Source organism: Paroedura picta, chromosome 12 (assembly GCF_049243985.1).
Source record: "Paroedura picta isolate Pp20150507F chromosome 12, Ppicta_v3.0, whole genome shotgun sequence".
NCBI lineage: Eukaryota > Metazoa > Chordata > Lepidosauria > Squamata > Gekkonidae > Paroedura > Paroedura picta.
In genome coordinates this window covers 41,578,011-41,593,420 of record NC_135380.1, presented here as the reverse complement: position 1 = coordinate 41,593,420, position 15,410 = coordinate 41,578,011, and the positions used below count along the sequence as shown (strand labels likewise).

The window sequence follows — 15,410 nt, the reverse complement described above, 5'->3', positions numbered from 1 at the left end:
AATTTCCTGTGATTTTTTTTTTGATTACCTGTCTTAGGACAAGCTAGTTCTCACTGAAGTGGTCTAGCTGTAATTTGAACTGAGCCACCTCAAATTGCAGGCAAGTGCTCCCTTGAGCAATTGCCCCTCCAAACAAAAATATTCTCTGAATGCAATAAACTAGTGTGTCAGTGTTAGGCGCTTCGCTGACAAGCTACTTTTCTATGTGCAGGATAGGGAGGAGCACTTAATCTTAGGAGTCTGTCTCCCCACAGAAGTGTACAGCCCGGCCACAGAAGAATTGTTTATACCCCTCTTTTCTCTGCCCTAAGGAATCTCAAAGCAATTTACAATCTCCTTCCCTTTCCTCTCCTCACAACAGACACCCTGAGAGGTAGATGGGGCTGAGTTCTGACAGGACTGCTGTGTGAGAACAGTACTATCAGGGCTGTGACTAGCCCAAGATTACCCAGCTGGCTGCATGTAGAGGAGCGTGGAATCAAACCCAATTCGCCAAATTAGAAGTCAACGCTGTTAACCACTGCACCAAGCTGGCTCTTGTTTCATAATCTTTTAAATATAGTCTCGGCTCCCCTCTTCCTCCATATCAGGTATGGCATTGGAAAGGAGATTTTCTCCCACTGAAACCTGAATTTCCCCTCTGTTTCTATGCCATTATTGAGGGGCATGTTGCTAATTAATAAGTGCAGAAGAATCTCAGGGCTTGCTTACCCTATAATGATGTATGCCTGTAATAATTCACATAGAGATGGCGATACTCAAAAGACATGCTGAGGAGTGATTTTCTTGTCCTAAATCAAAGGAGAATTGTGTTCCCCCCCCCCCAAGGATTATATATATTTTGAGGCCAGAGATTCTGACCCAGTGCTCGTTTCTCTGGGGTGTCTTGTCAAATGACTGGGACGAGAGGCTGTGTGTCCTCCCTTGCCCCGTGCCTACCTTTTGGTGCCATCCCCCAAACTGCACAGAAAACAGATTCCCTTCTGTAATGGATGCCCTGGTGTGTGACAAACAGACCGTTTCCTGCCCTTAATCAACCTTTGGGAGTAAGGAATGCACAATAACAGTCCTTCCTGTTTCGGCAGTGGTGTGTGTGTGTGTGCGTGTGGAGGGAGATTTAAAAAAAAAAGTCTCAACTCATGAAAGTGAACTTTACTTTGGAGAGAAGGTTAGAAAGCCAAACACAATGTCCTTGAAATTTCCTCCACGGGGCCTCCGTCCACGAAAACAGGATAAAGCAACTTCCGCTGTCACAGCCCTTGAGATGAAATCGGAGATGGGGGGGGATTCTTCTGCTCCAGTCTGGGAGGAGGGGCAGGGCACGGCAGGGCAGGCAGCAAGAACTGCTGTTCATTGCTGAAGGGGAGGTGGGGGAGAGCCTTTTGGAATTGGGGGGGGGGGTGTCCATTGGTGCTTTTACTTCAGGGCATCCAGATGGGTGCAGACCTGTTGGAACACGTCATCTACCGAGCCTTCGGCGTTGAGCTGAGGACGACAGAGAACATTTATCATTTTGTCACTGCCACACTACATAAAGGCCTTATCCCTGAGCACGGTCCCCTTTTCAAATCAAACCTCCCAATTTCCCTCCTGGTCATGATACACCAGGGGTAGCCAAACTGACTACAATTCCCATGAGGCTGGCCAGAGCTCATGGGAATTGTATCTGGAAAGCCACATTTTGGCCATCCGAAGTCCCCTCTCTGCCCTCCCCCTCGTGTACACAAGGGTATTTCCAGAGAGGAACAGTATCTACTCCCACCCAATTCAAGGGCTTTTCCTGCACTCAAATTGCTTGGGCCTCCACGGAAGAATATCTTTGGGAGAGAGGCAAGGCACAGCCTCTAGGGTTGCACTGGCAGACAGGAATGCCGACATTTTGCATCTCTGTTGTCATATCCAGGATTGCTGATCAACAATTCTCCTTCTGCCACTGCACATTGCTAAATATTCTCCTTGGCAAGGCAAATCAGTTTGCTCTGGAACAGCCAGATATTTTTTTAAAAAACAGATTTATTTCTCCCCAGTGGAGACCCTTAACATCTTGCCCCATTTTCTGCTCCCATCCCCCTGTGAGGTTGGCTAAGCCAAGAGAGAAAGTGAACGGCCCAAAGTCACCCGGCCAGATCCCATGGCAGAGCAGAGATTTCAAGCTCATACTACTACAACAATGTGGGGGAGACAGCACAAGATATCAACACAATAGAGAAAAACTGTGCCTGAAACAGGACAATTTAAAATACAATAAACAAACTTGCTTGTGGTTTTCTTCTTAATTTTATTGTGCTTGTAGTAACACACAAACGATCGTTTCTGCCAAACAGCTTTTATCAGTTTGTGGTCACAATAAAGACTTAGTATGAATCAATAAATACTAAAACATACATTCCGTTTTGATTAGCTGTAAGTAAATAAACCTGTTGGAGATGCCAAGGCCACCAGAAGTGCATCTGACCTCAACCAGGGCCAGGATCTTTTTGGTCCTGGCTCCAACCTGGCGTTCACATTTCTGAGGGGCCTGCAATTCGGAGCTCCTCTGCTGGGTCTTTGGTTGAGGCCAGAGTGAATCAGATCGAGGGCCCCTCCCTGAAATGGCTAGGGCAGGGGTAATCAAACTGCGGCCCTCCAGACGTCCATGGACTACAATTCCCAGGAGCCCCTGCCAGCGTTGTAGTCCATGGACATCTGGAGGGCCGCAGTTTGACTACCCCTGGGCTAGGGCAACTGCCACTCCTCCACCATCTATACCCCCGAGGCATGTATTGTTGGGGCCTGTTGAAGGGGGAGGGGTAGTTATGCTGCCAGGGTGCATCATTTTATTCTGTTTTATTGGGGTTTTATTGTGGGGTTTTATGATGTTACCTGCCACGAGCCAGTTGCTTAGGAATGGAAGCCTATACACAAACAAACTAAGACAGTGTTGGGTCTGGAGGGGGTGGGAAGAGGCATGTACACAGCGCTGCTTCCCAACCATACTCTGCACAATGCTGCCTGGCATGGTCTTCCTCAAATGAGGGGGTGGGGGCACCTAAAATTTCAAGGCCTGGAGAAATTCTGAAGGCAGGGGGTTGGGGGGAATTCCCCTTTTCACTGGGGGGGGGGATTGATGTTTGTGGAAAAATTAAAATCTATGCAATACTTATTTCCTATCAAAGTTAAATCTCAACACTCGAGAATGACCTGATGTAGCACATGGATATTACATTTTTGACATCTGAGATGTAGGAGAAATTCAAAATGGAGGTAGAAAACAAATTTGGTGGTAAATACAAGAAAGTATATTATTGGGATAGAAACTTTCCTATATAGCAGGTTTGGATATTAATCTAAACTTTACAGCTCTGAAAAAACTACTTTTTAACAACAAAATAATTCATACTTGAATTTAAAAAAAAAACTTAAAATTTTGTATACAATTTTTTTCAGTGTTCTGGCAAATTTTTCAAGTTTTTGCCATTGGAAGAACTGAGGAAGTCCTCCAACATTTCATGATGCACATCTGGAATGAGTGAAATACTTTAAGACAGTGGCCTCCAACCCCTGGTCTGAAGACCGGTACCGGTACGTGGATCATTTGGTACCGGGCTCCTCCTCGTCCTCCTCCCCGGCTGCTGCCTCAGGGACTGCCCTGCCACTCTGCCGCCGGCTCACCTTTGGTGTTCTCTAGCGGTCGCCATGGCTGGGGCTCCCCCTCGGTGTGGAACTGCGCAGCTGCTGCTGGCAGCGCCCCCCAGTGGGCGGAGGAAAGTCAGGGGCGCCAGCAGGAAAGCAAGTGGAGCAGGGGCTCAGGCGGCGGCGACATCCCTCGGCAAAAGACTGCCCCCCCCCCAGGCCTCAGTAAAATTGTCAAGCATTGACTGGTCCCTGATGATAGAAAGGTTGGGGACCACTGGTTGGGGACCATATGAGTGAGATACTTTAAGATGTGTGTGTGTATAATATGACTTTTCCAGTGCACTCCCAAATTTCCCACTGGAATAATGGGAAAAAGTCCTCAGACTTGCTCATTCTGCAAATTTTGAGTATGCCAAACCTTGCTTCAAGATGAAAGTGGTCTAATAAGCCAATAATATAATTTAACATAAAGTAATGATTTAATTTGGAAAAGCATGATCTTTGCCTCTGTTCTCACTAGCAGTGGATCCTTTTGCACTTTCCCTTCTTATATTGTACTTTTATATGCTATTAAAGGCTTGTTGTTGTTGATTTAATTTGGAGAGTTACACTGTCATCAACTATTATTAATTATTAATGTAACTTAATTGCATGTAAATTCCTGTTGTTACCCACCCTGAGCTAACTGGGAAGGGTGTGCTGTAATAATAAATTATTAATAATAAATTAATAAATGATTGTTGTTGTTGTTGTTGTTATTACTCATTCATGTCCCCCAAGTTATTTATTGGCTTTTTTTAATACCTCAGGAAAAAAATATCCTTTTTTTCTTGAATTTCCTGATCCCCCAGGCAGCACACCTCCAGTTACACCCACTTAATATGCCAGGGGGGACCAAACTGTGGCTCTCCAGATGTCTTTGGACTACAATTCCCACCGGCAGGAGCTCAGGGAATTGTAGTCCATGGATATCTGGAGAACCACAGTTTGGCCACCCCTGTAATATGGGTTTACAAAAGAAAACTGGGCTCCCTATGCTACTACAGCTCCACTGAGTTGATTCCATTCCATTATTTCTATACAAGGAAAAAGAGAAAAACGAAAGAGAATGATAGGCACTAGGAAGGATTTTGCATCAAGGGGTTCTTTTATGTTCTTCTAATTTATGGAAATCAGTGCTATGGGATTTGCTGGGGCTTACAGCCCAAGATGGCTTTGAAAGTTCAAGGACGTTAAGTTAATTCTGCAAAATACTATTAGCCAAGAGAGCTCCTTTAGTTATCCCTGTGTCTGACGGGTTTCCTGGTTGCTCTGACTCTATGTTGGTAAACAAGTTATTGAATGAGAACCTTCAGGTGTTTGTTCCTACTACAAAGTTCTGTGCAGCTGCCTGTAAAATCTACTGTCTTATGGCAGGGTGATTTTTCCATGAAATTGGATTCTTTTATAGTGGGATTTGTCCAGTTCTATGGATGTTGGATTGTTTCCCCTTCCATGATCTATGGATTTGTTAATGCTCTAATCTGTTTTTATGTTGTGTTTTTTTAATGTTCTGGCCTATGATTGTTTAAATAATGATTGAGCTCCTTTGGTCAGGAGCAGTGTATCACTGAATATACCAGTTGATGGGAGGAGGGGCAACGGGGGCCTTCCTGCCAGGTAGTATTGAAAAAAGAGTGGTAAACTAGATGAAGACCTTGGACTCACCTAGCAAGGCTCCTGTAAGTGGAGATAGTCACAGTCTATCCACTGCTTCTAACTATACCAGTTCACCGTCAGAGACAATGGCTCTCTGCACACCAGCTGCAGGAAGGAGCCAAGCTTTGTAGGCTTCCTCAAGGCACCTGGCTGGCCACTGTCTGTTCGATTTCTATGCTGCCCCTCACTTGGTGAGAAATGAGATACTGAAATAAGACACTTGATTGGATCCCACAGGGCTCTCATGATACAATCCTTAGTAGGGTTGGCTGGTCTATCAGACCAGCAGGGGATAGGGGGGGCTTTCCGGGGGGAGGAGAGAAATGGGAAGTAAACGCAATGTTGCTATATCCCCCAGAAGTGATACGGGCACATCGGGTGTCACCAACGGCAACTCAGTATGTTGGCAAAACCTCCGTGGTAGAATTCACTTCTTACCACAAACTTGTGACCTTAAACCAGGGATAGTCAAACTGCGGCCCTCCAGATGACCATGGACTGCAATTCCCATGAGCCCCTGCCAGCATTTGCTGGAAGGGGCTCATGGGAATTGTTGTCCATGGACATCTGGAGGGCCGCAGTTTGCCTACCTCTGCCCTAGACAAAAGCATCATCCCCAGCATGCCTGTATCACTTCTGGGTTACATAGCAATGTTGCATTCACTTCCTGCTGCTTCCCTCCCTGCTCTTAGTAAGTTCTGGTTCCTGAGAGCCCTGAAATGGGGGGAAGAGGCTCCAAATGGGGGACCCTCCGCCCCCAACTGGGGAACAGAAACCCCAAACTTCAAACTACATTCCAAATGCTTGCAGAAATCCTATCCTGGTTATCTTGCCATTGACAAATCCAGCCAAAGCCCTCCCCCTAGCAATGAGTGTTTTTTGCAGACTGCCCAAATCTCAGAGGCTGCTTCCTCCCCACCCAAACTCCCGTACTGAAGCTGTCTCTGAAGCCCGTCTGCTGCTGCTTCTCTCTCCCCCCTCCCCATGAGAGGATGACTCATCTCCTTACTATGCCAGGCATGCAGTGCCCTGCTGAGAACTTCCTCTGAGGGATGAATGAACTGGTTGCGTCTGCAGGATCCATCCCTGCTCCCTCCCACCCGGCTGGGACTGCTTCCTGGCGAACTGTGAGACAGCTACGTCTGGAGCATGACCCTCTAGGCCAGGGGTAGCCAAACAGTGGCTCTCCGGCTGCCCATGGACTACAATTCCCATGAGCCCAGCAGGGGCTCATGGAAGTTGTAGTCTATGGGCCTCTGGAGAGCTACCATTTGGTCACCCTTGCTCTAGGCCCAAAGCTCCTCACCACCACATTCTCCCCCATCCCTGTGAGCAAATATGGGCAGCTGCATGCCTAGCAGCAGGAGGGTTGTTTCTGCCGCCTGGCGAGTGCCCTCAGTCGTCCTGCTGCCCATGCCTCTAGAGCAGGAGTAGTCAAACTGCGGCTCTCCAGATGTCCATGGACTACAATTCCCATGAGCCCCTGCCAGCATTTGCTGGCAGGGGCTTATGGGAATTATAGTCCATGGACATCTGGAGGGCCGCAGTTTGACTCCCCCTGCTCTAGAAGAAAAGACTGGAAATATCGAGTCCCTTTTGGAAGCCCAGGCTAGCCGAATCTCAACAGATCTTGGAAACTATGCAGGGTCAGCCCCAGGTTCTCCGTGTATGGTAGAGCCCACCAAGGACCTCCAGGGTGGTCCCACAGAGGCAGCCAAAGGCAAATCACCTCTGCATGGCTTCGGCCTTGAGAAACCAAGGGGTGACTGTAAGTGGGCTGTGCCATGAAGGCATTTTCCACTGACCCTGGAAAAGTTTGGCTATTGTGTCAGGAGTGCACACGTCTCCTCCTCTCAGTTCTCTCCTTTTGAGAGCCAGTGTGGTTCAGAGTGGCAGCTTCTAAGCTGGAGAACTGCTTTGATTTCCCCCTTCCCCACATGCAGCCAGCTGGGTGACCTTGGGCCAGTCCCAGTGCTCTCAGAGCTCTCTCAGCTCCATCGACCTCACAGGGTATCTGTTGTGAGGAGGGGCAGGGGGAGGGAAGGCAATTGTGAACTGCTTTGAGATACATGAAAACTGCTGGGTGACCTTGAGCCAGTAGCAATTCTCCCAGAGCTCTCTCCGCTGTACCTTTCACACAGGTTGTCTGTTGTGGGAAGAGGAAGGCTAGGGTATGTTGTTTTGAGATACACACGGCCAGTGGTTGACCTTGAGCTGCTCACAGTTCTCTCTGAGCCGTTTGGGTGCTTTGATTCCTGACCTGTGCTTAAACTGCAAAAGAGTAGCCATGAGGGCATGAGTGACCAATATGGATTGGGGCCACAGTGCTGGAGATGGGAGCATGGGCTTAAGTCTTCCTCTGCCCATGCTGTTTGCCTCACTAAAAATTACCCCTAGGCTGCTTTTAACTCCGGTGGTGAAAAAAAGGGACATGAGAAATTCTTGTATTAAAAGAACCCATAAAGCCTCAATTTAGACTAGGGCTGTGCGTTTCGGCCACCGAAGTGCACAACCCAAGTTTAGACTGGGGAAACACCACCAGTAGAAGAGTTAGACCACCCCATTTATGTGCATCAGCATTAATCTCGCTTGCTGGCTTTTTCCATCCCACCTAAACTGGGCAGTTCCCTGTCACTAAAACTACAAATCAAGTGCACCTTGAAGACCAACAAGGTTTTATTCAAGATATAAGCTTCCATGTCTCAGCATACTTCTTCAGGTATCTTCAGATAGCTTATACCTCGAATAAAACTTGGTTGGTTTGAAATGTGCCCTTGTACTCAAACTTTGTTGTGCTGCTTCAGACCAACGTGGCTGCCTGTCGAAATCTACAAATCAAGGGACATTCAACATCACACAAGTCTCTGTGACCAAGGCGGCCTATAGTCAACAGATGGATAAATAAAGGTATTTTGGCCTCCAGTTGCCCAGTGGGATGGGAAGCAGGAAAATCCCTGGCTGCTTCAAGCAAAGGAGAAACGGATATTGGGTAAGCGGCCCCTGTTCTACCACCTCAACCAAAAATGACCTCCTGCGCTCCATCCGATTTGTGCTTTCATTACTCTCTTGGATCCTGTGAAAGGATGGGCTCCCCAAATCCCCAAAAGTCAATGGGGGCATACCTTGCGGACGATCCCCCTCTTCTCGTAGAAGGCGATGACCGGCTCAGTGGCCTTGTAGTAGGTCTCCAGGCGCTTCTTGATGGTCTCCTCGTTGTCGTCCACCCGCCCACTCGTCTCACCGCGCTTCAGCAGCCGTTTCACCATGGTGTCCTTGCCGGCGTCCACGTAGAGCAGCAGCGTGGGAGCTGCGATCTGGATAGGGGGACCATGAAGGGAAGGAAAAAGGATGCTCATGTCAGTTTCACCCAGCCACTCTCAAGCTTCTTTTTTTGGCCATGGGCCTTTTAGGAGCTCTTCTCGGGTTCCGGGACCCCCTTCTATAGCCTTGCGGAATGAGCTAGGCCAGGGGTAGTCAAACTGCGGCCCTCCAGATGTCCATGGACTACAATTCCCAGGAGCCCCCTGCCAGCATTCGCTGGCAGGGGGCTCCTGGGAATTGTAGTCCATGGACATCTGGAGGGCCGCAGTTTGACTACCCCTGAGCTAGGCTAAAAAAGGCCTAAGCTACAAGTGAGCTAACTATACTTGACATAACAGGCTTTATATAGATGGGAGACAGATTTCCAGAACATTTGACCAAGAGAAGATGTGTGTTCATTTTTTTAATATCTTGGATGCATTAATTCAAGCACACACAAAGGAACATATTACAGGATTTCCTCTTCTTTCCCTTAACGAAGGTCAAACTTTCTAGCGATTAATAACGTCGTATGTGACAAAAAAGATTTTGTCAGTTCGGTTACCAGAGCCCCCCACAAACCCTTTGGGCTACCCTTCTCATATTTTTCAGTCTATGGCACCGTTCTGATGTGCTATAAGGCCTCCCAGCAGGCTGTTTGACCTCTGTTAATAACTAGATTCAAAGCCCATTCGTGAGAACAGGCTTTGAAAGCCCCCCCCCTCACCGTGGCCACCCAGCGTTTACTTCCCATTTCTCTCCTGCCCCCGGAAAGCCCGGGTGTGGTGTTTCTGGGCCCAAAGGGAAGGCCTGCTTCCCCCGCTCCCCCATGGCGGTGGCGTGGTCTTCCCCTCAGGCCTAGAAGCACACCCTTCGAGGCCCTGGGTGTGCTTCTAGGCCCGAGGGGAAGGCCTCCTTCTTTACTCAGGTGTCTTGCTGCTTCCCCATCGCTTTCTGGCCTATCCTGGTGAGGGCCTAGAAGCCTTTCTGGCCTGTTCTGGTGAGAGCCTAGATTGTGCCCTCACCCGATTGGCTAGAACTGCTGTCTGTCCTGGTGAGGGGCCAATTGGAAGGAGCTTTGCGTCTTCCGATTAGCCCCTCACCTGGACCAGCCCCGTCCACTCTCCGCCCACTTATCCCTTAGCGAAATATGAAGGTGGAAAGATGGCTGGTCTAGCCTGCTCTACTTCAGCGCTGACCAACAGACGTGCAGAGAAAGGTGGCATGTTACTCCTTGCGGAGGCTGGATCAGCATCCATCCTCTCACGCTGATAGCAAACTTAACAGCGTTCAGTTCAAATTGTAGAGCAGAGAGAAACCTCCACACACACACACACACACACACACACAGGGTTAGGACAATAAAATCAGAGTCCAGTGGCACCTTTAAGACCAACATAGATTTATTCAAGGCGTGAGCTTTCGAGTGCAAGCACTCTTCCTCAGACTTCCTCAGGGTTAGGGTTTATTTCTTGTTTATTTCTTATGCCAACAAGTTTCACTCATTTATAGACTGCTTCCCCCAAGTAAGCTCAGAGGTGAACAGAGGTCTTTGTCATTTGCCGTGACTTAGGAGTTGGCCCAATAATTAAAAATTAAAACCCGCATCCTAAAAAGCCTTAGAAGAACTGACATAAAACCCCACATCCTAAAGCTAAGAAGCTCTACTTTGTGTTAGTGTCTGAGCTGCAAAGGAAAGAGATGGCCCTTGACTGCTGGGTATGGGTTTTTTTGTGTGTCCCTGCAATCCAATACAAAATAACTCCAGACTAAGTGTACTGAAATCTACGGACATGGACTGAAATCACTCTGCCTGTAATTGCAATGCAATCAACCAGCTTGCCTGAGTACAGCACGTACAATGGTTATAATTGTCAGGTTTCTCCATTTCTGGCCGTTCTGTTCTTATCAGAGCAGGCTTTTAGCGGTGTTTTGTTTTTTTCGAAAAGACATAATTGTTCTCCCAGCAGGCCCAGGACCACAGGGAGGGTCCATGCTGCCCTCTAGTGATGCTTCAAGTTATCACAGGTCCCAAAGGCTACATCCCATGTATAAATTAGAAAGGGGCTGAAAACGATCCCTGGCCAGACTGAACGAAGAGCAATCCACCAAGATCTTCAGACCCTCAGAATTGATTCTGAAGTTACTTCTGTAAACTCTGCACATAGTGGTCAGTCTAGCACAATTCAGTTAGTCTGACCACACAGCAGATATGGTTGCCAACTCCAGGTTCAGAAATACCCAGGGATTTGAGGATAGGATTTAGGGAAGGTGGAGAGGAGACCTCAGTAAGGTATAATTCCATCTTCCAAAGCAGCCGTTTTCTCTAGGAGACGTGGAATAAATTTCTTAAACATAGAAAAGGAAGAGCCGGTTCTTTTGACTACACGGATGAGTCTCAAAGCGGCTCACAATCGCCTTCCTCTCCCCACCACAGCTACCCTGTGAGCAAGGTGGGGCTGAGAGAGCTCTAAAAGAACTGCCCTGCAAGAACAGCTCTCACAGGACTGTGACTGGTCCAAGGTCACCCAGTTGGCTGCATGTAGAGGAGGAGTGGGGAATCAAACCTGGTTCTCCACATCTGGAGCCACCACTCTTAACCGCTATACCAGGCTGAATGGAAATCTACATAAGCAATCTATGCCATCTGGAGACCAGCTGTAATTCCAGGAGGTCTCCAGCTCCCACCTGGGTGAAAAAACATTGCTTCTGGAAACGAGAGTGCCATTCCAGACCTCATTTTGATGAAGCCCCCCCCCCCCCACTCCTTACTACATAAAAGTCTTTATGAACTTTTGAAGCCCTGAATAGTACTTATTGGACAGTTGCTGTCGTTTCCTTTTTCTTTGTCAGCCTACCTGGAGGGCAACAATCACAGCAGCTCCTCAGGGTCCTAGGCAAGGGTCTATCCCCAGACCTGCTAACCAAGATTCTTTTAAAGAAGAGATGCCAAAGATTCCAGACGGGACCTTCCACATAAAAAGCGGGGACTCTGCCGCTGTGCTATGACTGGCCAGGAAACTCTCTCTGGGAGGGCGATCCAGTCGCTCAGCCTAACCTCCCTCACAAAGGCTGTGGCAAGGAAGAGAATTGTGTACACTGCTATGAGCTCTACAGAGATATGGCAGGATAAATGTGTGCTAGGCAGAGAAGAGACAGAGAGCGGCTCTCCCAGGACCCAAGCCGAGAAAAGGCCTTTCCAAGCACCTTCTATCCGAGATGCTTTACCCGGAAATGCAAGGGACTGAACCCAGGATATTCGGCATGGAGGAATGAGGGTTCCCACACTGTGTCTACTACCTTTCTTTTAGTTCTAGAGGAGGGGTCAAACATTGCTGGCCTCCCCAAACCTCCTAAGACTGGAGCAATCTAGCCATCATCAATCAGTTTCTAGTCCTTGAGATTAAAGGCAAAGCAAAAAGAAAAAGAAAAAAAGAAAAAAGCAAATAACAAAACAATCTCAAAAGTGGCCAGGGCCTCATCTACCCCGTGAGATGTTTAAATCAGGGGTAGTCAACCTGTGGTCCTCCAGATGTTCATGGACTACAATTCCCATGAGCCCCTTCCAGTTTGCTGGCAGGGGCTCATGGGAATTGTAGTCCATGGACATCTGGAGGACCACAGGTTGACCATCCCTGACATGATGCAGAGAGTGCACCTTATGAACGAATCCCCCAGCAGTTTCCCCTCTCAATTCAGATCAGGAGTGGGCCTGTGCAAGTGGAGTGGTTTTAAGCCTACCTGTACCTTGTTTTAATTTGAGCCAGCTTGACGTAGTGGTGAGTTTGATTCCCAACTCCTTCACAGGCAGCCCGCTGGGTGACCTTGGGCCAGTCCCAGTTCACTCAGAGCTCTCTCAGCCTCACCTACCTCACAGGGTGGTCTGTTGTGGAGGGGAGGAAGAGAAAGTGATTGTGAGTCACTCTGAGAGATATGAGGACTGCTGGGTGACCTTGGGCCATTCACAGTTCTTTCAAAGCTCTCTCAGCCCCACTTACCTCACAGGGTATCTGCTGTGGGGAGAGGATGGGAAGTCCTTTGTAGCAGCTTTGAGACTCCTTCAGGGAGTAAAAAGTGGGGTACGGAAAAAACCCAGCTCTTCTTATTATTTGAAATGCCCCAGGAGATTGCAGCATACCCCATTGTCTTACCTTCTTCTCAAATTCCTCGCCCTGCTTCACCTCCCGGGGATAGCCATCAATCAAGTAACCCTTGGAGACATCTGCCTTGGCCACCATGGCATCCCTCAGCATATCAAGAACTGTATCCTTTGGACAGAGAGGAAAAATGCAGTTGATGGCAGAAGAACTAAATATCAACCCATTAAGTCCTGCAGATCCCTTAAAGCTTTGCATCTATGGTCCATCTCTGCCACAAGCCATCAATTCTGCTGCACTTTCTCAGACTGTCAGCAGTTTGAGAAAAAAACCCTCATCCAAAGAATAACCAGAAAAGACATGGTGGAGCAAGAATTTGAACTCAGGCCTCCCTGAGTTCAGCAGTATATCAGATTCGTTGTGGTTTAAATAGCAGCAGAGATGACAATTCAGAAATGTAGAGTTTAATTTTTCTACCTGTCGCAGCACACCGGTTGATACTTCCACTAGCTCCCCACCATGAATTCTCTCAGTCTCAGCGAGTTCAGACCCAATTTATTACCCACATCCTCTCCTCAACAGAATGAAGAAGACCAAGGGGAGACAGGTTTATAAAATGTATGCACAGGCTGGAGAAAGTGGACAGAAAGAACGGTTTCTCCGTCTTCCATGATACTGGAACCAGGGGACACAATGAGGCTGATGGGCAATAAATTCTGGAGGGGTAAAAGGAGGTCCTTCCCCACTCAACAGCTCACAAAAATTGTAGAAGTCACTGCCTGTGGATATAATGACTACTAGCCCAGATACCTTTAAAAGTGATTTACGGAGGCCAGGTCCATCAGCAGGGCTACTTAAGATAACGAATGTCTACAGTGAATCTCTTAATACAGCCCCAAGTGCCAACATCAGGGGAAGACTTTGGCCTTTGTTCTCTGTTGCTGAAAAGCAGTCCTCCTCAACCTTTTTTTGGCCTTGGTCATTTAGGAGTTCTCCTCAGGCCCCGGGGCCCCCTGCAGGACGTCAGCCACTTGTGCAATAAGCTAGGCTAAAAAAGGCCTAAGCTAAGAGTGAACTAACTATACTAGACGTACCTTGTCTTATATATATACAAAACAGATTTCCAGGACATTCGACCCCGAGGAACAGGTACATTCATTTTTTTTCTTGATTTGCATTGATTCAAGCACATACAACAGAACAGATTACATAATTTCTTTTTCTTTCCCTTGACAAAGATCGAACTTTCTAGGAATTAATGATGTCATACATGACAAAAAGGGTATTTCCTTGGTCTGATTAGCAAGGCAGCTTGTGAACCCTTGGGATCCTCTTCTCACATTTTTCAGTCTGTGGCCCCCTTCAAACATGCCAATGCCCCCCAGAGGGCCATATAGCCCCCGTTGAGACTGGCAGCTCTACAGTAATTGAATGAAACAGGATGCTGGATAGACCACTGCCCCCATTCAGCAGGGCACAACTAACACTTTTAGGAAATGATCCTGTGAGTTTATGCACATGAAGCAGGTCCTTAGCAGAAATGGAGAAACATGTGTTTGTTAGCTTATTTAACAGGCTTGCAGCCCAAGTGTCTCATTAACCCCACCACCCCAATGCTCGGCCTTGCCCAATATGAGGATAATCCATTCATTTTCACCTCAAACTCACCAAAGGCACTAACTCTCCCTTCTCCATGATGGCGGAAAGTTTCTTCCCCCTCTCTGAGCCAGAGCCAACCTCTGCTCTCAAGAGGTCCCCAGTGGACAGGTGGGTGTAGCCGTACTTCTGAACGATTCTTTCACATTGGGTTCCCTTTCCCGAGCCAGGCCCCCCTGCAATGAAAACAAGGAACCTGACACAGAGCTAGCAAAGATGACGTCTGAGGAGGAAACACGTCTGAGATATTCAAGGCACAGATGTTCTTAGAGATACCACATTGAGCAGTGGCTTAGATGGTTTTTCAAAAGGAGCTAAGACCAATTCACAAAGGTCACTACTTATTGGCCAGCCTTAGTGACACTACAGGAACAGAACCCTCATCTTCGAAGGCTGAATACTGTTTAATACCTGCAATTGGGGGGGGGGGCAACAGCAGTGAGGTGTCTGGTTTGGGAGATTCCTGGCTGGCAACTGTTGAAAACAGAGGGGTGCTGAGCTACATGGCTCCTTAGCCTGATGCAGGGTTGCAAAATCTAATTTGGGAAATTGTTGGGGATTTGGGGAAAGAATCTGGGAGATGAGAGAGTTCTGTTAGATATGGCACCACTCAGTGGATGCTCCAAAGCAGCCATTTTCTCCAAGGCAAGAGAGAGAAGAGCTGGGTTTTTATACCCTGCTTTTCACTACCTGAAGGAGTCCCAAAGCAGTTTACAAACACCCTTTCCACCCTCTCCTCACTCTAGTAGGTAGGTGGGGCTGAGAGAGTTCTGATAGGACTGCTCTGTGAGAACAGCTCAAACAGGACTGTGACTGGCCCAAGGTCACCCAGCTGGCTGCATGCGGAGAAGGTGTGGGGAATCAAATCTCCAGATTAGAGTCCACTGCTCTTAACCACTACCCAGGGCTGGCTTTCTATAGTATGGCGATCAATTGTAATTCATGTTCTGTCCACAAATCGTTGCTAAGAGAAGCCCAGATCCATTCCCATCCCTGTAAAACTATGTTCCTTTTTGATTGGGCATGAAACAGAGTATTTCCCCC

At 47.9% G+C, this 15,410-nt stretch overlaps 1 protein-coding gene across 7 annotated transcripts in view; it reads right to left on the bottom strand.

Moving 5' to 3' along the window:
* Nucleotides 1-1,137: 1,137 nt before the first annotated feature.
* Nucleotides 1,138-15,410, bottom strand: part of AK1 (adenylate kinase 1) — a 70,289-nt gene continuing 56,016 nt past the window's right edge. For all 7 annotated transcript variants that reach the window (XM_077305125.1, XM_077305128.1, XM_077305127.1 and 4 more), the window contains 4 exons: nt 14,379-14,542; nt 12,765-12,881; nt 8,436-8,627; nt 1,138-1,485 (listed from right to left, as the gene is read on the bottom strand). In XM_077305125.1, coding sequence (XP_077161240.1) covers nt 1,417-1,485; nt 8,436-8,627; nt 12,765-12,881; nt 14,379-14,542 — 542 coding nt within the window. In that variant the 3' untranslated portion in view covers nt 1,138-1,416. The remainder of the gene's footprint in view (nt 1,486-8,435; nt 8,628-12,764; nt 12,882-14,378; nt 14,543-15,410) is intronic.